Genomic DNA, 21,262 nt, shown 5'->3' with positions numbered 1-21,262 from the left:
CTTCCACTGCTCAGCTACGCTGTTTGCTAACGGGTCATCTGGATTGGGGCCAGCAATGACCACATGAAAATAACTGGCGTTGCTCTCATCTGGTTCTGCTTTAATGCCGAGAACTGGTTCTGCCAGCAAATGCTGGGTTTCCTTGATAATCCTGCGGGACAGTCCGGCCATCTTGTCAGATCCCAAGTTCGGCCTCTGGTCTAGACTCCGGCTCCGCTCGCCTCACCAAATTAAATTTTTTGATGATGATTGTTGTCATCATCATCATCGTCCTCATCATGCTTTCAATCAATCAGCAAAACAAGCCTTAAAAACAAAGAATACTGAGAAACCAAAATGGTTGAACTGAACTCAGGAGACACAAGGGTAGGTGAGAGAGTGTCCTGCAGGCTTCATGAAGATATAAGATCCAATTAAGAAAATCAAGGCCCTGGCCGGTTGGCTCAGTGGTAGAGCATTGGCCTGGCATGCAGAAGTCCTGGGTTTGATTCCTGGCCAGGGCACACAGGAGAAATGCCCATCTGCTTCTCCACCCCTCCCCCTCTCTTTCCTCTCTGTCTCTCTCTTCCCCTCCCACAGCCGAGGCTCCATTGGAGCAAAGATGGCCCGGGCGCTGAGGATGGCTCTGTGGCCTCTGCCTCAGGCGCTATAATGGCTCTGGTTGCAACCAAGTGATGCCCCGGATGGGCAGAGCATCGCCCCCCGATGGGCATGCCGGGTGGATCCCAGTCGGGTGCATGGGGAAGTCAGTCTGACTGCTTCCCTGTTTCCAGCTTCAGAAAAATGCAAAAAAGAAAATACCAAAATGATTTTTTAAAGGTACCCATATTAGTCATACTCCAGCTCAAATAATGCCTTATGGCAAACAAAAAAAATTGCTAGTTTCTGACAGTCTGCATGAAGCAAGCGGAGATTCCGTTTCATGGCCAAAGGGTCCCAGCTTATGACTGTTCATAAATATGAATCATTCTGGATACATCTGTGAATATATGTATCAGATAATTTCACTTTTGCCTTGGTTCTAAACCAGTTGATCTTTAAAGCCAGGGTGTTTCTGGGTCAGTCTTCTCTCCCAAATTGCTTTATATTTTTCCTCATCAGAATATTATATTTCATTTGCTCTCTGATTTAACATTCTTCTTCCCTTATTAGTCCTCTTTAGAAAAGGGCAGGATTATCTAGTTTCTAAATGTTGGTGAAAATTCACATCATGAAAATCAAAACTGTCTCACTAATTTGACAGCATCACTGTGAACACGAAGAATTCACCAGGTTTTTTTTTTTTATTTTTTTATCTATTACCACAATCCCAAGTCTGAGTGCCAAGTCTTCTTGATGCTGCATTATTTTAGGATTGACTCATATAGACCTAACCATTTCCCTTGGATATTTCTTTGGTCAGTTTCTTTGAGTTAAATTATACCTGAACGATTCATAAACAAGTCTTTCACTATTGCCTTTAAGGGAGTCCTTTAATACCAGAATCATGATTAAATGTTGTTTTTGATGTACTTTTATGTCAAAGCTTTGGAAGTCTTGCTTTAGCTGCCACTATGTCAGTTAAATACTTTTCTTCTTCTATTGATAAATCTTTAAAGAATGAGTCAACATGTTCTTTATTACTTACTCTAAGAGTAGCCAGACCAGAAAAAAAGACTGGTTCAAAATCTCAGTATCTATATTTTCTTTTTATTTTCTTCCAGAATAACATGTTGACCATATAATTTTTTTAAAGAGTACTTGTGTTAATTGTCAAAGGTTTTATTTATCAGAAATTGTTATATGCTCTTCCAAAGTGCTATCTAAGGATAATAAGAGCTTATAGGAGAGTTAGAGCTTTTTTAAACCTTCAGTGCTTGTATTAAAGCTGTAGGAATAATGATACCTAGTTTATAGGATTAAACTAGATAATAACATACATTGGTAAAGTATTGAGCACACTGTCTGAGGCACAGAAAAATGTGAAACAAATAGTCTTTATCATCATTATGTTGATTCCATATCTTCTAATAAGACCATAAAAACAAAAACATTCTATTTCTTATTTAGGTCTTTACTGGCATTTTTGCAGCTGAAATGGTTTTAAAATTAATTGCCATGGATCCATATGAGTATTTCCAAGTGGGATGGAATATTTTTGACAGCCTTATTGTGACTTTAAGTTTAGTGGAGCTTTTTCTATCCAATGTAGATGGACTGTCAGTTCTCCGATCATTCAGACTGGTAAATATATAGACCAACCTTACATTATATTCTATATATACAGGTATTTCTTTCTTTTTTGATTATTATTATTTAAAACTTTTGAAGGTTTGAATCAAAAGAAAAGATTAGGTCTTGATAGCTAGTCAGATAAAGTTCATTCAGTAACAAATCCACTTAAAAAGTTCAAAGCCACATGAATATTTAATTTTATGATTTTGAAGACATATTCATTTGTATATACTAGTATCATAGAAAATATTTATTTACACAGTATAACAATAATTTATTTTCTAGTAAGAAGCTATGGTTTACAGAATGTCAATGATTATACTAAATTCATTACTTTGTGGATTTGATAATTAAAGCTCAAGTCATTGTTCCCAAAATAATTGTTGTCTAATAACAAAAATACAAAAGAACTAAAGACTTTATAAAGCATTTTTATCTAACATGTTGGCCTTAATCCCTATATCCACATTTAAAAGTTTATATAAGTATTCGAAAATAGAATTAAGGATAAATTATTCATTTTATATTGGAAACTATATTAAGAAGTTTCTGTAGCAGTTCTGAACTAAAATTACACACTTCCTTAAAACCATGTGTGGTAATTATATTATGGCAAGTATAATAAAATAACAGAAATATTGTAAATATATTGTAAATAGATGAAAATGAAAAATATAAATTATCATTTTTTTCCAGATAATGACAGTACTTTAGAACTTAAAAATTTGGAATAAAATTCAAGATTGGAAACATGAAACTTAAAATAATTAATAATATGCTTTGTGTTTACTTTTAGCTTCGGGTTTTCAAATTGGCAAAATCTTGGCCAACACTGAACATGCTGATAAAAATTATTGGTAACTCTGTGGGGGCCCTGGGAAACCTCACCTTGGTGTTGGCCATCATCGTCTTCATTTTTGCCGTGGTCGGCATGCAGCTCTTTGGTAAGAGCTACAGAGAATGTGTCTGCAAGATCTCCAGTGACTGTCAGCTTCCCCGCTGGCACATGAATGACTTCTTCCACTCCTTCCTGATTGTGTTCCGCATATTGTGTGGAGAATGGATAGAGACCATGTGGGACTGCATGGAGGTCGCTGGTCAACCCATGTGCCTTATTGTCTTCATGTTGGTCATGGTCATTGGAAACCTTGTGGTATGTAATTAGATATTTACACATTTAAAATTCCCATAAAATAGTCATATGAGGATATGTCTACTTATTTTATGATTTTAGGATTAATTAGTTCTAAAGCTATTAATTATAATAGAACATTGATAATTTTAGCAGAGGGAATAACAGAAAAGATAATGAAATTTGTCTTAATTAGTCTGCCAGATAGCTCACTTATATTTTTTTACAAGATTTTGCCAACGAAAGGTAATTCACAATGTGAGTCAATGATGTAGAATTGAATCTTAAAATAAAGAAACTGTATATTATAATTATATGCTAAACAGACCTCTCATTCTTTTTGTTTTTCTCATTTATTTTTAGGTCATTTTACTACCAATTAACTAAAATGATTAAAAATTATAAGTTTTAGAGGGTAGTTTAGCAAAATAAGATTTTAGTAAACATGAGTTTACATTAAGACTCTGGTAAAAAACATTAATTAGAATGACACTGAGTAAAATATGTATTTTATTAATATTCTTTTTCTTGTTTCTTGCCTAATATGAAAATGGATACATGATACAGAATGGACTTTATTTTCATTTGTGATATCTGGTAGACTGATAAAATAGTAATATCTTATTATAACTTGATGAAATTAGAATAATTGTTAGTATCTATTCTCTTTTTTATTTATTTTTTTGTGTGACAGAGACAGAGAGAGGGACAGATAGGGACAGACAGGCAGGAAGAGAAAGAGATAAGGAGCATCAACTTTTTATTGCGGCACCTTAGTTGTTCATTGATTGCTTTCTCATATATGCCTTGGCCAGGGATGGGGGGCTACAGCAGAGCGAGGGACCCCTTGCTCAAGCCAGCAACTTTAGGCTTCAAGCCAGTGACCTTTGGACTGAAGCCAGCAACTATGGAGCCATGTCTATGATCCCACATTCAAATCAGTGAACCCGCATTCAAGCTGGTGAGCCGGCACTCAATCCAGAAACTTAGGGTTTTGAACCTGGGTCCTCTGCATCCCAGTCTGATGTTCTGTCCATTGTAGCACCACCTGGTCAGACTCTATTCTCAATCAAGATGTGACAAAACAGAAGCATATTTTTGAAATATGTGAAATATTAAAGGGTTCAGGGGTGGTGGAAATAGGAGATATTGGTAAAAGTACAAAGTTCTAGTTATAAGGTGAATCATCAGTTTTGGGAATCTAATTTATGTCAAGATAGCATACTTGAAAGCTGCTAAGAGAATAGAAGTTAAATATTCTCCACAAAAAAATAATGGCATGATGGAGGTAGGTAGTTGTTTTCTAATAATTTTGATTATATTAAGATGAGGTATATGTTTTTGACCATGAATAGATTTACATGAATGGGTAATTCTGTCACATTTTGCATTCTATATAAAACAATGTTTTAAAATAAATTATAAAGGAAGGAAATAAATATTAATAAAATGTATATTTTATTCAAAGTGTCATTCTGATTAATACTCTTCACCAGTTTCCTAATATAAACTCAAGCTTACTAAAATCATTTTACCTAAACAACCTCTAAAACTTATGATTTTTAATCATTTCAGTTAATTTACAAATTTTTGTGAGATTTCTTATTTTTTCAAATGATAAGTTTACCTGGACTCTATTTTAGAGAGGAACACAGAAATGGTTTTGCACACAAACAAGATTTTGCTTCAAGGATAATTATCCTGACCTCTTTAAAATCTCTAGTAGGTGATTGGCACTGAATAGCACTGAAGCCACCCAGATCATAATGCAGTATCTCATTTGACTTGGGTTCAATGGGCAAGCCCTTTTCTCTGGTTTAAAAGCCTCATTAAGTTGCAAGTGGGCACAATTCTTGGACAGAATATTTTATTACAGGAGGTCTGCAAGTATTACATGTTGCATTTATTGCAACAAGTGACATTTACCTTCTGGGAAAACTGACTTGGCCTAAGTTAATTCAGCACAATAGACAGTAGTCACATTTTTCTTGTTCTACTTATTTCTCATTGGTAACATATATTAAGTATAAGTAAACATTAGCAGGGATTAGCAGGATTTATTAAATCAATAAAAAGCAATTTAACCAAGGGCTTCTTCTGCTGCAGGAATGAACTTTAGAATGCTAGAATGATAATGGTAAATGGAGTGTTCTCTTTGCACCTTATGCTAGTCCTTCATGGGTATGGCCAAACTTCAGAGTTCCCAGGAGCTAGTTTAGAAAGACTGGGGAGGAGTCTTGCCTCTCATCTACCTTCCTTTAACCCACGTTCTTATCTGTGAGTGGAGAATTACAGGGATCTTCATTGCTGGTGTGGATTTTTATCTTTATTTCAGAAAAATGTACTTATTCTCTTTTTTATTTCCTATCTCCCTATTTTTCCACACCCATTCCCACCCTGATATAGGTCCTCAACCTATTTCTGGCTTTATTACTGAGCTCATTTAGTTCAGACAATCTTACAGTAGTTGACGACCCTGATACAAACAACCTCCAGGTTGCAGTGGCCAGAATTAAGAAGGGAATAAATTATGTGAAGCAGACCTTACGTGAATTTATTCTGAAAGCATTTTCCAAAAAGCCAAAGATTTCCAAAGAGATAAGACAAGCAGAAGATCAAAACATTAAGAAGGAAAACTATATCTCTAACTGTACACTTGCTGGAATGAACAAAGATTATCATTTCCACAAGGAAAAAGGCAAAACCAGCAGTCTTGGAAGAAACATGAGCAAATACATGATTGAAGAAAGTGATTGTCAGTCATTTATTCATAACTCCAGCCTCACAGTGACTGTGCCAATTGCACTTGGGGAATCTGATTTGGAAAATATGAACACAGAGGAACTTAGCAGTGATTCAGATAGTGAATACAGTAAAGGGGTAAGATTGTTTTATACGCATTGTGTTTCATGTTATTAATGAGTATGAAATGAATCAAAATTTGAGATTTTTGTGTTATAAGTTCTGTCTCATATTGCATACTGATGGATATATTTCTTTTTTGTATGTGAGTTTATACAACAGCTTCCTGAAGATTCATCTGGTAAGGTTCTACTTAGTGCTTCTTAATAGCTGATTTCATCTTACGTAGTTTTATTTGAAAGCACCAGTTATCTTTAAGTCTTTATGTCCCTTATCCCCAGTTTGTTATATGTTATATAGTTATAAACAGTTTTCTTCCACAGTGTCTGTTGAGTCCACTGCTCCTCTTTATCATCTCTCCTTTAAATTTACTATTTCTCACCTAAACCATTCCAAGTGGTGTTGTAAAGTAGCATATCTTAATTCCACGGGTTATGTAGAGACACCAAGGCAGGATATAGAAGAATTTTTAAGAGGAGATTTATTAATAAGCCGGCTGCGTATGACTTACACGGGGCATAGTTAACCCAAATCATGTAGTCCCGAATATAGCTCTGAGGCTAGTTATATACCCTTGATCACATACAGGTTGGGGGGAAAAGGAAGGAGAAACATGACACAGTAATCAGTCATTAACAAGCTTATAACATTTGTCTATAGGATCTATAAAAACGTGCCTACATATTAAAACTTACAAGATAACACAATAGTCATGTCGTTTTACATATCAAAGTCATTCACAAATCTTTTACTGTCTACCTCCCATTCCTTTGTCTAGAGGTATATGTTACTCTCAGGATTGCAGGAAGGGAAGAAAAGTTAAAATCAGTGTAGGTTATGTAAATATTGTCTCTTATTGAAAGGGAAAGGAAATTCTTCAGATAACCTTTATTCTTTCAATGCCTGACTTTTCCTCTTTAAAATGGCATTGCCAATACTAAGTTTTACAGTTCTTTGGTACCTTACCACAGTGAAGTCCCAACTGGTGTCTCTGCCTTCATTATACATTTTCTCTAGTCTACTTATCTGATCAATTTTACTCAGGTTCAGTCCTAATCATGTCACTCCTTTAAAGTATCCTTAGTCCCCAAAGTCTCCTGAATTATAGACTGCAGATAAAGTCTTCACATCATGGCCTACACCAGCTTTAACCAACCACGTCTCTTTGTGTTTGCTTGGAGTTCTTAACATTTGTACAAGCAGCCAGTTTCCTTCTGAGCAACATACACTCACTACCTTGTAGTACTCCAGCCCCCTGGGAACTACCAGTGTCATGTGGAAGAACCTACTCAAGACACAAATTTATGTCAAGAGGAAGAGAGAGGGAGGCCTGCCAAGGGAGGCAAAGAAGACCTCCTCAATTTCCTTCTCTCTTAGTTTTTGTTGATCAGAAACAAAACAGAGGTAACAGAATTACAGGGAAGGGAGATCAGGTGACAGGAGAAACAATGACTAATGGCTGTTTTGCTGACATGGAGAAAAGGGTAATTTGGGTCAGTACATACTTTTCTTTTGCTAATTAACAAACACAAAGGAAGGGGCAATCTAGAACCTCTAGGCTAATTTTCTAAAGCGCTTAGAAAGTTCTCAGAATGCTCAGAAGTGGTAGTAGCTATTACATCCATTCTGATTTCTCTCCTAGCAGATGTGATCTCTCCCCATTTTGAACGTGTTGGGCAGATAAAATATATTATGCTCACTTTGTTAAAGATGGCGCTGCCCACGTGGAGGCCATCACCCAGTTGATATTAATGTGTGTTGGGGCAGGCTGTGGGCAGGCAGGATTCTTGTATCCTGGGGCTTGGTTTTGGGATTAAGCCTTTCCCACCCCTTCTGATGTGGGGTGGTACAATCCCATCATGCCTCAGAAAGTGACTTTGTATTAGAGACTTCCCTATTTTGTATATTGGATTAAAGGTCTTGATTTCTACACTATAAAATGGGGGCAGAACAGGAGCTTACTCTCTCGGTTCCTGAGATTATCATTAGAGGAGAGAGCAGAGAGGAGAGGGGAGAGAGGCCACATGGAGGAGGCCAGGAGAAGCAACCAAGATGGCGGAGTGCTGATTGAGAAGCCAGTTTGTGCAGTTTGTGCAGGGGGAAGGAAAGAGATGGGGAACGGAGGTGAATAAGTCTGGTGAGTTAGAAACCTTTGATTCTAGGAAACTTGGATAAGTCAGTAGCTTTATGAGCACTGAATGTGAGTGGGTTTTGGAGCCCAGTGTGTGTTTTTACTTGCCCACCGGGTGCAAGCTACAATTAAAGATGATGGCCCATCAGTTTTTGGCTCCATTGTTTCTTTACCGACTGTCCGAATCCAATGCAAACCTGCATGGGCCAGGCTGCTGTGATGGCAGCCCTGGCTACTGGCTTTACAGAACGCTACACACTATTATGCTTATTCCTGGATTTTTTAGTCTTGTATTTTAACTTTTTTGAGAAATGGTTGTATGCATCAAAGAGTACTGTAAATTCATTGGGAACAGGAACCATTTATTAAAACTTGTATGTATCCTCCTTCCACACACTTGGTTACATATATTCAAAGATTTATTGAGCTATATTTTTATTACTATGGAATATAATCATAAGTGTTTTTTTATGACAGAGCATTTAATGGCATCTGTTTAAACTTTTAAGGTATCACTTTAAAATATATTTCCTTTCTTTTGATCACATTTCTAAGTATTTGACAGGTATTTACCAAATACTTTCTATCTGCTAAACTCTATATTAAACCTGGCTTCCATGAATTCATAGTGGATTTTAGAATAAAAATACACAGGTGTGTGGGTGTGTGTGTGTGTGTGTGTGTGTGTGTGTGTGTGTGTAAACTGGCTGTATAACCAGTACTAGGCACATAGTAAATGCTCAATATTATCGATTGAATAAATTAGGAATATATATTTCTAAGTAGCCAAAGAAATTCTTCTAAGGTGACAAAGTAAGAAATTAAATACGATATTATTTCTAAACCTATCATGGAAGAAGAAATATCTCCAGAATTCAAAAGGTGTGTTTTTTTGGCTTGAAGGTAGGAAATCAGATTCTACAGGTCCTTATTCAGAAGTGTAGTCTACCTGGTGTAGTCTCAGGTAGAAAGGAAAAACTAATGCAATTGCCCATTTTTCTGCTAATGAAGGTTAGAGTTGTAAAACCCCATTTGCCTGATAGACTTTCTGAATACACTGGGGTTCCAGTTGTTAAAGCACTTGAGTAGCTTGGCAGAGTTTTCTGAGTACTTCTGACATCTTAATATTTGGGAGAAATCATTTCTTACCTGGTCAGTTTTCCTTTGCTCAAAGCCTTGGCTAACCTTATAAAAATCTACGTAGTTGCTGGTAAAAATCTCACCCTTAGTATTTTTTTTTTGACAGAGACAGAGAGAGTCAGAGAGGGACAGATAGGGACAGACAGACAGGAAGGGAGAGAGATGAGAAGCATCAATTCTTTGTGTGGCACCTTAGTTGTTCATTGATTGCTTTCTTATACGTACCTTGACTAGGGGCTACAGCAGTCCAAGTGACCCCTTGCTCAAGCCAACAACCTTTGGTCTCAAGTCAGCAAGCATGGGGTCATGTCTATAATCCCACACTCAAGCCAGCAACCCCACGCTCAAGCCAGCGACTTTGGGTTTTGAACTTGGGTCTTCTGCGTTCTAGTTCGACGCTCCATCCACTCCGCCACCACCTGGTCAGGCCTTAGTATTTTGAATTAAAACATTTTAAATGGAATCTTAAAGATCTGCCTGTTTAGCACCTGTTTTTGTAACTGAGAAAGCCAGCTCAGTAAAAGGAAGTGACTTTACCCAGTTATAACGCTAATTAAAGACAGAACCATGAAAGGAGTCCCAGTCTTTTGATTAATGTCAATCCTATTTCTACCTCCTTTTCCCTTTCTTTGTCCATTTCAGGAATAAAACACATAGTCCTATTGGGGTTAATACCCAAATTTTCTCCCATGGGGTACTGATCCATGCTTCTGAAGAATTTACATACTCTGTGGCATCCAGAGGGGGCTTGTGATGTCATTTAGTCTGCAGACTATTGGTTGCTTATCTAGACTGTTTTAACCATCCCTAAAGTTACTCTGCCACCTATCCCATAAACCCTTCCTAAAAAGCATGGACTTTAGTGTCCTTAAATTGCCATCCAGCCCTGGCCGGTTGGCTCAGCGGTAGAGCGTCGGCCTGGCGTGTGGGGGACCCGGGTTTGATTCCCAGCCAGGGCACATAGGAGAAGCGCCCATTTGCTTCTCCACCCTCCCCCCTCCTTCCTCTCTGTCTCTCTCTTCCCCTCTCGCAGCCAAGGCTCCATTGGAGCAAAGATGGCCCGGGCGCTGGGGATGGCTCCTTGGCCTCTGCCCCAGGCGCTAGAGTGGCTCTGGTCATGGCAGAGCTACGCCCTGGAGGGGCAGAGCATCGCCCCCTGGTGGGCAGAGTGTCGCCCCTGGTGGGCGTGCCGGGTGGATCCCGGTCGGGCGCATGCGGGAGTCTGTCTGACTGCCTTTCCCCGTTTCCAGCTTCAGAAAAATACAAAAAAAAAATAAAATTGCCATCCAACCACCATTTTATGGTAATGCTCTAATATTCTTATCACTTTATGACATTATAGTCGTATCTATTATGAGAAAAAATGCACACTTTTTCTATTTCATATCTGTAATTTACATGTTATATACAGGAACATGAGGGTACTTCATAGGTTATAATAAACATATACTAATCTCTTTAAGTCATTTAGCACAGTGTTTGAGTTGGTAAACCCCAAAAAGTTATAGTTCTTGTGTTTATTATTGAATTCATCTTTATTATCTAAAAGAAGTTCACATTTAAAATTATGGACTTTGAGAGTTTGCCTCTCTTTAAGAGAAATTTTTCATGACATTTCTCAAAGTGTGTCATCTTGAATACATTCATACCTACTTTACTATATAGTTGACTTGAGAAATAATAAAAGTTCAGGATTTATAGGAAATTTGTTAGGTAGCTTAGAGATAATATTAAGCTGTCATCAATTGTGAAACCCTGTATCTAGAGTCTCTTTTTAGTTGTTTGAGATTTAAATGTTCCTACATACCACTTGGTTTTGGTTTTGGTTTTCAATTTGAACCACTAAAAAATGCTGATTTTCTTTATCTAAAGTGTCCTATTACCCTTCATTGCTAACTTCCAGCTCTAAATCTCCTAATCTTAGCTTCCACTAGAGTTCCCAGATTTTTGTAACTGCTTATTCCATCCTTTGTAACTTTCTTAATTTTTTCATGCTTGAAATATCTTTGAAATAGTTATTGCCATGTTCTTGATGAACCTTGCCCAAGAGGTTAATCTTGATTACCCAACAGAAAGCAATGCCTTATTCAATAGATTTAGATTATTTAAATTTTAAGCACTACCTTGACGTATAGTTAAGAACACAACTACTGCATTGTTTACAATGTGGACAAGTGGGTTAAAAAGCTGTGGTACATATACACAATGGAATACTATGTGGCTGTGAAAAAGAAGGAAATCTTACCTTTGTGATGGCATGGATGGACCAGGAATTTATTATGCTAAGTGAAATGAACCAAGCAGAGAAAGACAAATACCATATGATCTCACTTATATGTGGAATCTAATGAACACAATAAACTGAGGAACAAAATACAAACAGAGTCAGGGTCACAGTCAGACCCTGGACAGCTGTCAAAGGGAAGGGGGAAGAGGAGACAGGATCAAAGAAGGTGAAAGTATTAGCCATATTATATATACATAACAGATAATGGGACAGCAATTCCCAGAAGGAAAGGGGGAGTGGAAGTAGGAAGAGGGGGGCCAAAGGGGATAAAACAATGTTGGGAAGAGACTTTTCATGGGGTGTGGGGGACATGACACAGTGCATAGTGGGTGTTATAATGAGTGCGGCACTTGAAACCATGTCAACACAATAAATTAAACAAATTAGAAAAAAAAAAAGAATGCAGCTACTGGAGATAGGGTACTTGCCCTGAATCCTAGCTTTGATATTTACTATGATCTTGAACAATTTAGAAAAATCCATTTTTTTAGTTTCCTTATATGCAAATTAAAATTGTAATGAATATTAAAGAATTTATGTTAATAATTAGACAAGTGCCTCTCAGAGAGTAAGTGTCCATTTAATTATTATGGGTGTGAAATGGAGGAGTCATATACACTCTGTAAGGAGCTGTTTGCTACTGGTTAAATTTAAGGGAGGCAGCAGCTGCAGAACAGTGGTTCACAGTTATAGTGGCTAAAGACACACAGGAAGGAAGCTTGTTGCACGTGCCTGTTCTAGGACATGTTAACCAAAGAAGAGATTTACAAAAAGCATTCATTTGAGCAAAAAGGATTGCAATCCTGTAGGCAAGATTCAGGTAGCGATCTAAATTGCACTCTGAACAAAGCAAAGAAAGGCAGAGTTTATAAAGGCAAGAAGCACAAAAGTAGCTCCCATTTAGGCCCTTCTTGCAAATGAAGGATTGTTGGCTAGGTTAACCAGGATTGGTTATTTCAAACATGTAAACAGGTGGGCAGATAAAGTCCAGGCAGTAGCTGCTGTTCCAGGACATTCATGGCTTGGCCTTGATCTGAAATTAGCAACAGGTTAGCAATTTAACAGCAGTTTTGAGAACTGACGCATGAGATATGCAAAGGCCCACTTACTCAGTGGCCTCCGAACTCTATTTTAAGTGGCTTTCTTAGAAATGCTTAATTCCATTATTTTCTCCATTATCAGACAGACCCTTTGAACTCTCCCTGCCTAAATCAGGATGCAACCCAAATATTTTTTATTGCTCTTTTGACAAATGTATCCACTTCTCAAGACTGGTTTAAGTGAATTTGAACATCTGGTATACTCAGCAGAGAAGAAAACATCCTGTGTAAAAATTTCCTCAGGGAAAGATCCCCATTTATTCCTTCTCAAGACAGGCAGACTTTATTAATGGTCCTTTACTGTTTAAAATATTTTATCAACATTGTGGTGGAGCTAGCTGAGGTCTTTGGAGAAGGAAAATCAATGAAAGCCTCAAATGTTCTATCAAACTTTCTACCCTCAAGTGGGATGCTACAAACTCTCCAAGCACATTAATGCAAAACTTTATTTTTCAAAAAAGAAGCAAAGTCTGTATAAGCCCTTCATGAGCTTGATCACTGGGAGAAAAAATGGCAAAGGAATACACCTGAGTCCATATTCTACAGATCATCACTAATGATGTTTCAGCTTACATTTACTGAACTGCTCCGTACTGTCGCCTGCTGGAGACTAGGAAGACGCCATCCTCAGTGCTCATTGCTTCAGTAAATGTAGCGAGAAGGTATTTATCTCTGGCACTGCCTTAGGTGCTATAGAGTAAAGCAAGATTAAACCATATAAAAAAGAATAAAAACAGTGTTCTAGACAAAATATTGAGGCAGGATAGAAGTTGGGGCAAATAATCTTGAAAATAAATAGAAATATTTCAAAGAAGAGATGGCACTTGAAGTGTGTTTTATAGTAAAAAGAGACTCTATCAGGCATATCAGAAGAGAGAGAGAGAGAGAGAGAATGAGACTGGTAAAGAGGAAATGAGAGAGACAGAAACCTTTCCAGTAGAGGTAAAGGGACCACAAGTGTTGAAACATCCAGATGCAAAAAGGCTCATTAAACATAGGTGAGGATGGCCTGGTGGGAAGTATGACGTGACAGAGGTAGGTTGGAGCCATATAGTGGATGGCTTGAAGCACATGACAAGCAATTGAAATATGTTTTTCTTTCCTCTTTAACAGAAAGAGGAGGCTTTATGTTCTTATTTTATAATACTTTGTTGTTAGCAAACTTATACTTTTAAAGAAAACTGCATTGGGGGTGTAATAACCCCAGCAGGAGAGAAAGGTGAGAGCCTGGGAAAGGTATTTGCCATTCTCCCAAGGACAGCTGATGAAGACTCAAGCTAAGAAAGAGTGCCAGTGGCAGGTGGGGATAAACTCTATGACACTTGCAAATTAAAATATAGGGGCTTACTTAAGGTCTGGATCTATGAGTTGCAAGCTGTTTCTAAGGGTATATTAGTGTCCTATGGCTAACATACAAAGTATCATAAACTTGGTGGCTTTATACAACAGAAATTTATTCTCTTACAGTTTCAGAGGTTAGAAGTCTGAAATGGAGCTGTAATCAGGGCCAGTGCTCTCCCTAAAGTATCTAGGGAGGATCCTCCCTTGGATTTTTCTAGCTCCTAGAGGTGGGCTTTCATGGTTGGCCTTCCATGTCTTGCAGCTGCATTACTCTGATCTCTGCTTCTGTTGTCATATGCCATTCTCCTTGTGTGTCCCTGTCTTCTCTTCTTATAAGGGCATTAATTATATTGGAGTAGGGCCCACCCTAATGATCTCATCTTAACTATATCTGCAAAACCCCTATTTTCAAATAAGGTCACATTCAAGGGTACCAGAAGTTAAGAGTTTGATGTATCTTTTGGAGTGATACAAATTGACACAATGAAAGCTTGTGGCTTAGAAAACTGGGTATCTTTTGATGTTATTAAAAATATACAGGGGTGGAGAAAAATTAGAGAGTATGGGACAAACGTTTCTATTTGTGGACATCTTAATTGTTAGCAACTTGTAGGATAGCTAGATGATACTGAACAGTATGTATTTGGAAAAATGGGTCTTAAAAAGAGAAGTCAGAGTTATAGACAGTTTGGAATTTTGTATGTTAAATTATGTTAATCATGGAAATATACAGTCTGAGGTTAAATCCCTGGGAAACCAACTGTTGGAGAAATCTTTGTGTAAGAAATTTTGTAGCCCTGGCTGGAGGCTCAGTGGATTAAGTATTGGCCCAGCATATGGATGTCCTGGGTTCAATTCCCAGTCAGGGCACAGGAGAAGTGACTATCTGCTTCTCCCCCCACTCCTTCTCTTCTTCTCTCTCTTTTCCCCTCTTGTAGCCAGTGGCTTGAGTGTCAGTCCCAGGTGCTGAGAATAGCTCAATTGGTCTCAGCATCAGTCTCAGGCACTAAATATAGCTCAGTATTTGAGCATCATCCCCAGAGGGGGTTGCTGGGTGGATCCTGGTCAGGACACATGCAGGAGTCTGCCTCACTATCTCCCCTCCTCACACCTAAAAGGAAAAAAAAAGTTGCTGAGTAGTGTTCCCAAGAACAAAATTTTTACACCCGTAAAAAGTGAAGGAAACAAGATGATTGGGCAAAGGGAGACGTTGAAATGCTCTGCTATTACAGCATTGGCTGATCCTACAGGCATCTGTGGCTTTGGGATGACTTTGTGGAGTAGTCCCAAACTGAAGAAAGGGCATTAGGCCTTTGTTCCCAGAACCAGTTTGTCTCTGGGTCCTGGCTTTCCCTCTTCTCTTCTACGAGAAAGTGTGTAAAACTTGGCTAAGGCAGCCCCCTTCTGCATGACCATTCCCAGAGAGGAACTCAGCTGTGAGCCCTCAGCTGCCAACACTCCTGGCAGCAGGAGGAATGAGTGGCTTGTGTGGAAGGCGTATCTAGGCAGTGCATCACAGCATCCACTACACTCCAGGGACTGTAGAAAGTAAGAGATCAAGTGGTCAACTCAGCACTTGATAGGCTGACAGAAAAGAAGAAAACACCAAGGAGACCAAGGAAAAAATGTATATATCAATCACTTTCATCTACACTATATAACTGTCTCCTTATAACAACCCTGAAAAATAGATATTATTAATCTGTATTTTCAGACGACTAATACACTAAAAGATGATGCTGGTTAGTCAATTATGTTTCTGGGGTCTTTTTGACTTTGAACGCCAACTTTTAACCATCATAGAAAAGCAAGAGAGTGAGTGGGAATTTAATTACTTTCTATTATACGCCTGTAATGTTGCAGTTCAGGATCACATTTTCTGTTATAATGGTATTGTGCATTTGCTGATTCATGTTCAGCTTCTAATCCTCCTTAAGTGACTTAATAGGTTATAGTCTACTTCAATAATATAACATAGAACAGACCAAGGCACATTCCATATCAGAATAATAAACCAGTTCATTGAGGATGCATTGAGTCAGAGATATGTCAGGTTGAAGGTCCGTGAAAGGAGGTGGCACTTGAACCAGACTCTGAAGGATGGAGATAAACTTATTGAGGGAACATGGTGGAAAAGGAAATCTCAGGCAGAGGAACAAACATTCATATTGTTCACCAGATTCACTCATTCATTTATCTACCCACCCATTCTATATTTTGTATTTATTTCAAAAGACATCATCTTTGGAAAAACTTAAATGCGCTTACTTGGTATTTAATGCATTCCTTTTATTGGTTTTATAAATATTCATAGTCATTACATTTAAATATAATATGTTATTTTATTATATAATGATTTTAATTATATTGTTATAAGGTCTATATTTTTAGATATTTTTATAAAGGTTTTTCGTTAAAGAGGAAGTTAAAGAAGTTTTGAATTATTCTCATTATTTCATTTTAGAAAACAAAATAATTTTTTCAGAAATGCATTTGACTTAGCGAGATTTAGGGATTAGTTACAATTATACCTTTTGGAGAAGCTGACATTTGACCCTATCCTTTATATATGGTTCTTACAAAAAAAACCCCACTCTACTATAGAGTTTTACTTAGACCATTTCATTTTTGAAATTGGTTCCAAACTGTTTTAAAATCTTTTATCCTTATTGAATTTGTTCATTTGTCTAAAACAATGAAATTTTGGGTTGACATAGTTAAATTAATTTTTCTTATCTTTTGATTTTGGTTTGAAACATCTTTCCTGTAATGTTGTTTGAATGCTAATTAAAAGTAAATAAAAATTCTACTTTTACAATGTGCTTTTAAAAACTACACTCTTAATTTCATCCCACTCCAGTATTGAGACTCATTTATTTTATAATGTTTTTATGATGAACAAACAGAACACAAAAGATTGCCTCAACACATTACAATATTTAAATTCTTCTTCTAAATAACAGAATTATATAGCTATTTAGTCCGTTATCTTTAAGTCTGTGTTGAAAGATATTGAATCTTGTTACTGTGTTTCAAATATATTGCTTTGTATTGAGCATATGGCATGTATTATGAAACATAACTAATTTCTATTTACAGGTATGTGACCTTAAACATTTTAAATCAGTAGACTAAAGTGTCCCTCATGCTGCATTTCTAAACTTCAGTACCTAACCTTCTTACTTCTCACAGGGGTAATAACAAACTGGATCTATCAAGGATGCAGCTCTGTGCTTTAACCAGGCAGAGACATATGTGACCACTTTTGCACAGGTTACCTAAAAATAAATCCTATGTATATAATATTTTTTCAGCGTCATGCATGCTCTTCAGCTACAAAATTGTTCTGCCTGACCCATTGCAAGAAAGTAGGAACATATATGTACAGTTCCATGGATGAACTGACATCCCAGCATGTCACTGGGCCAATTCCATCATTTTTTGTTATGCTCTTGATGGCTTTCTTGATCTGTCTTATGTCCTTAGGTGATTTCAAGTGCATGATCTATAAATTTGTATTGAATAGATTATAAAAGTAGTAAGATATAGACTGTAACAGAGGCAACTGAAGCAACTTTTAACCTGAAAGCCTAATCAACTTCCTCTGCTGCTAAATGTATAGATATACATCACATTCAATTGTCACATCATTGCTGTGAGAGTAAAGCTGTAATGTTCTCACCATGACAACAACAGCAAAAACCTTAATTATGTGAAGTGAAAGATGTGTTAACTTATTGTGGTAAACATTTCACAGTATATACATGTATCAAATCAGTACATTGTACACCTTAAACTTAAACAATGTTGTATGTCAATTATAACTCTGTAAAATTGGAAAAATTGTCACATTTAAATTCAGTAAATTAAAACTCTATGAAGAAGCAGTCTTTGTGGGAGAAATATTTTAGCCATAAACATAAAATCTCAGAACAGGAAATGACCATTCTAATGCAAGACCTGTATTGACAGTTAAGGAACTGTCTCATCGTACAAATGAGCTGCTTTCTATTTATACATCTAGAAAGTTGGGGAAAGAGCCAAGGTACCCTGATTCTGGTCCAAACCTTGAGTACACTTGAAATGATTTTAAGCACAGTGATAGCTAGAGTTCTATTTTTTAAAATCAAGTCAGTAATTAACATTTGGTTATTTTTTGATTATATATAAAATGCATCAATTAATAATTTAATAGGCCCTGCCTATGAATGAATTAATTATAAGTGCTTGAAATACTTAATTTGATTCCAGAAGTAATACTACTCATGGATGAGAATAAGTTTCTGATACAGAGATATGCAGAGTAGCCTCAAGAAGATAAGAGGTTTAAATAAAATATATTATGAAATGAATGAAGTGAACACTAAATCTGTCAATAAGATATAAAACACTTAAAATTAGAAACAGATTAATATGAATTGCCTTATCTGATACTTTTCACAAATAAAATACACCATAAAGATATAATATGTCTCTTTAATTTTAGTATAGCTTGTTAGATGACAGAACTCGTAATAGTTTCTTGGGTGGGGAGGAATCTATGTTAATAAGAATCTTGCTGCCTGACCAGACAGTGGCACAGTGGATAGAGCATCTGCCTGGGTTGCAGAGGACTCAGGTTCAAAACCCCCAGTTTGCAGGGTTGAGCATGGGCTCATCCAGCTTAAGCATGGGGGTCGCTAGCTTGAGCATGGGATCATAGACATGAGCTTGAGACTATTCATGTTCTCTTTTGGTTCCATACAAATTTTGGAATATTTGTTCTATATCTTTGAAGTATGTCATTGGTATTTTAATAGAAATTGCATTGAATATATAGATTACTTTAGGTAAAATAGACATTTTAATGATGTTTATTCTTCCTATCCATAAACACAGTATATGCTTCTACTTGTTTCTGTCTTCCTTCATTTCTTTTATCAATGTTTTATAATTTTCCGAGTACAGGTCTTTAACATCCTTGGTTAAATTTACTCCTAGGTACTTTATTTTTTTTGTTGCAATAGTGAAGGGGATTGTTTCCTTAATTTCTCTTTCAGACTCTTTATTGTTGGTGTAAAAAATGCCTCTGATTTCTGAATATTAATTTTATATCCTACCACCTTGCTGAATTTATTTGTCAGGTCCAGTAGTTTTTTGTCTGAGACTAGAGTTTTCTATGTACAATATCATATCATCAGCAAATAATGATCGTTTTACTTCTGCTTTTCCAATTTGGATGCCTTTCATCTCTTCTTTCTGTCTGATTGCTGTGGCTAGGACTTCCAGAACTATGTTGAAGAAAAATGGTGAAAGGAGGCACCCCTGCCTTGTTCCTAAACTTAAGGGTATTGCTTTTAATTTTGCCCATTTAGTATGATAGTAGCTGTGGGTTTGGCATAGATGGCTTTTATCATGTTGATGTGTGTTCCCTGTATTCCCACTTTGCTGAGAGTTTTGATCATAAATGGTTGCTGGGTTTTATCAAAGGCTTTTTATTCATCTGTTGATATTATCATGTGATTTTTATCCTTCCTTTTGTTTATGTGATGAATCACATGATTGATTTGCATATATTGCATGAGACTTGCCTCCCCAGAATAAATCCCACTTGATCATGATGTATGATTTTTTTTCATGTATTGCTGGATTTGGTTTCCTAATATTTTGTTGAGAATTTTAGCATCTAAATTCATCAGAGATATTGGCCTATAGTTTTCTTTGTTTTGTTTTTATCTGGTTTTGGAATCAGAATTATGCTTGCCTCATAAAAGGAGCTTGGAAGTCATCTCTCCTCTTGAATTTTTTGAAATATCTTGAGAAGGATAGCCGTTAATTCTTCTTTGAATATTTGATAGAATTTGCCTGTGAAGCCTTCTGGCCCAAGGCTTTTGTTTGTTGGGAGTTTTTTGATAACTGTTTCAATCTAATTTGTTGTAATTGGTCTGTTCAGGTTTTCTGATTCTTCCAAATTGATTTTTGAAAGATGATGTTTCAAGGAATTTGTCTGTTTCATCTAAGCTGTCTAATTTTTGGCATACAGTTCTTTATAGTATTTTCTTACAATCCTTTGTGTTTCTGCTGTGTCAGTTGTTATTTCTCCACTCTCATTTCTAATTTTATTTATTTGAGTCCTCTCTCTTTTTTTCTTGGTGAGTATGGTTAAAGGTTCATCAATCTTTTTTACCTTTTCAAAGAATCAAGCTCTTGGTTTTATTGATCCTCTGTATTGTTTCTTTAGCCTCTATGTCATTTATTTCTGCTCTAATCTTTATTATTTTATTCCTTCTACTTTCTTTGGGCTTTACTTGCTGTTCTTTTTCTAGTTCTTTAGATGCAGGATTAAATTGTTTATTTGACCTTTTTCTTGCTTCATAAGGTGTGCCTGTAATGCTATGAACTTCCCTCTCAGGGTGGCTTTTGCTGTGTCCCATAAATTTTGAATTATTTTATGTTCATTTTCATTTGTTTCAAGGAAATTTTTCATTTCTTCCTTGATCTCATTAACCCATTTGTTATTTAATAACATGCTATTTAGTTTTCAAGTGTTTGAGTGTTTTTAAGTTTTTCTATTGTAGTTGATTTCTAGTTTCATGCCATTGTGATAAAAAAGGTGCTTGATATGATTTCAATCCTCTTAAATTTATTGAGACTTGTTTTGTGTCATAACATGTGGTCTGTCCTAGAGGATGTACCAAAAGCACTTGAAAAGAATGTAAATTCTGTTGCTTTAGGGTGAAAGGTTCTGAAGATATCTATTAAATTCAGGTGATCTAGTGTGTCCTTTACATATGCTGGTTCTTTGTTAATTTTCTTACTTGAGGATCTATCTAGTGATGTTAGTGGAGTATTGAAATCCCCTACTATTATAGTATTGCTGTTGATCTTGCCTTTCATGTCCATCAAAATCTGCTTTTTATGTGCTTTTCTATTAGGTGCATAAATATTTATAATGGTTATATCTTCTTGTTGGATTGCTTCCTTTTATCATTATGTATTGACCTTCTTTATCCCTTACTATAGCTTTTGTTTTAAAATCTATTTTGTCATATAAGTATTGCTACCCCAACTTTTTT

At 36.5% G+C, this 21,262-nt stretch overlaps 1 protein-coding gene across 1 annotated transcript in view; it reads left to right on the top strand.

Moving 5' to 3' along the window:
* The window catches only part of LOC136378285 (sodium channel protein type 9 subunit alpha), a 161,128-nt gene that overhangs the window by 102,118 nt on the left and 37,748 nt on the right, over positions 1-21,262 (top strand). Inside the window, exons 15-17 of the mRNA XM_066345008.1 lie at positions 2,050-2,223; positions 3,011-3,367; positions 5,753-6,226. Of these exons, the coding sequence (XP_066201105.1) occupies positions 2,050-2,223; positions 3,011-3,367; positions 5,753-6,226 (1,005 nt within the window). The remainder of the gene's footprint in view (positions 1-2,049; positions 2,224-3,010; positions 3,368-5,752; positions 6,227-21,262) is intronic.

Source organism: Saccopteryx leptura, chromosome 7 (assembly GCF_036850995.1).
Source record: "Saccopteryx leptura isolate mSacLep1 chromosome 7, mSacLep1_pri_phased_curated, whole genome shotgun sequence".
In the NCBI taxonomy this organism is placed as follows: domain Eukaryota; kingdom Metazoa; phylum Chordata; class Mammalia; order Chiroptera; family Emballonuridae; genus Saccopteryx; species Saccopteryx leptura.
Note: the sequence above shows the minus strand (reverse complement) of the source record. Positions and strands in the feature narration are given on the sequence as shown.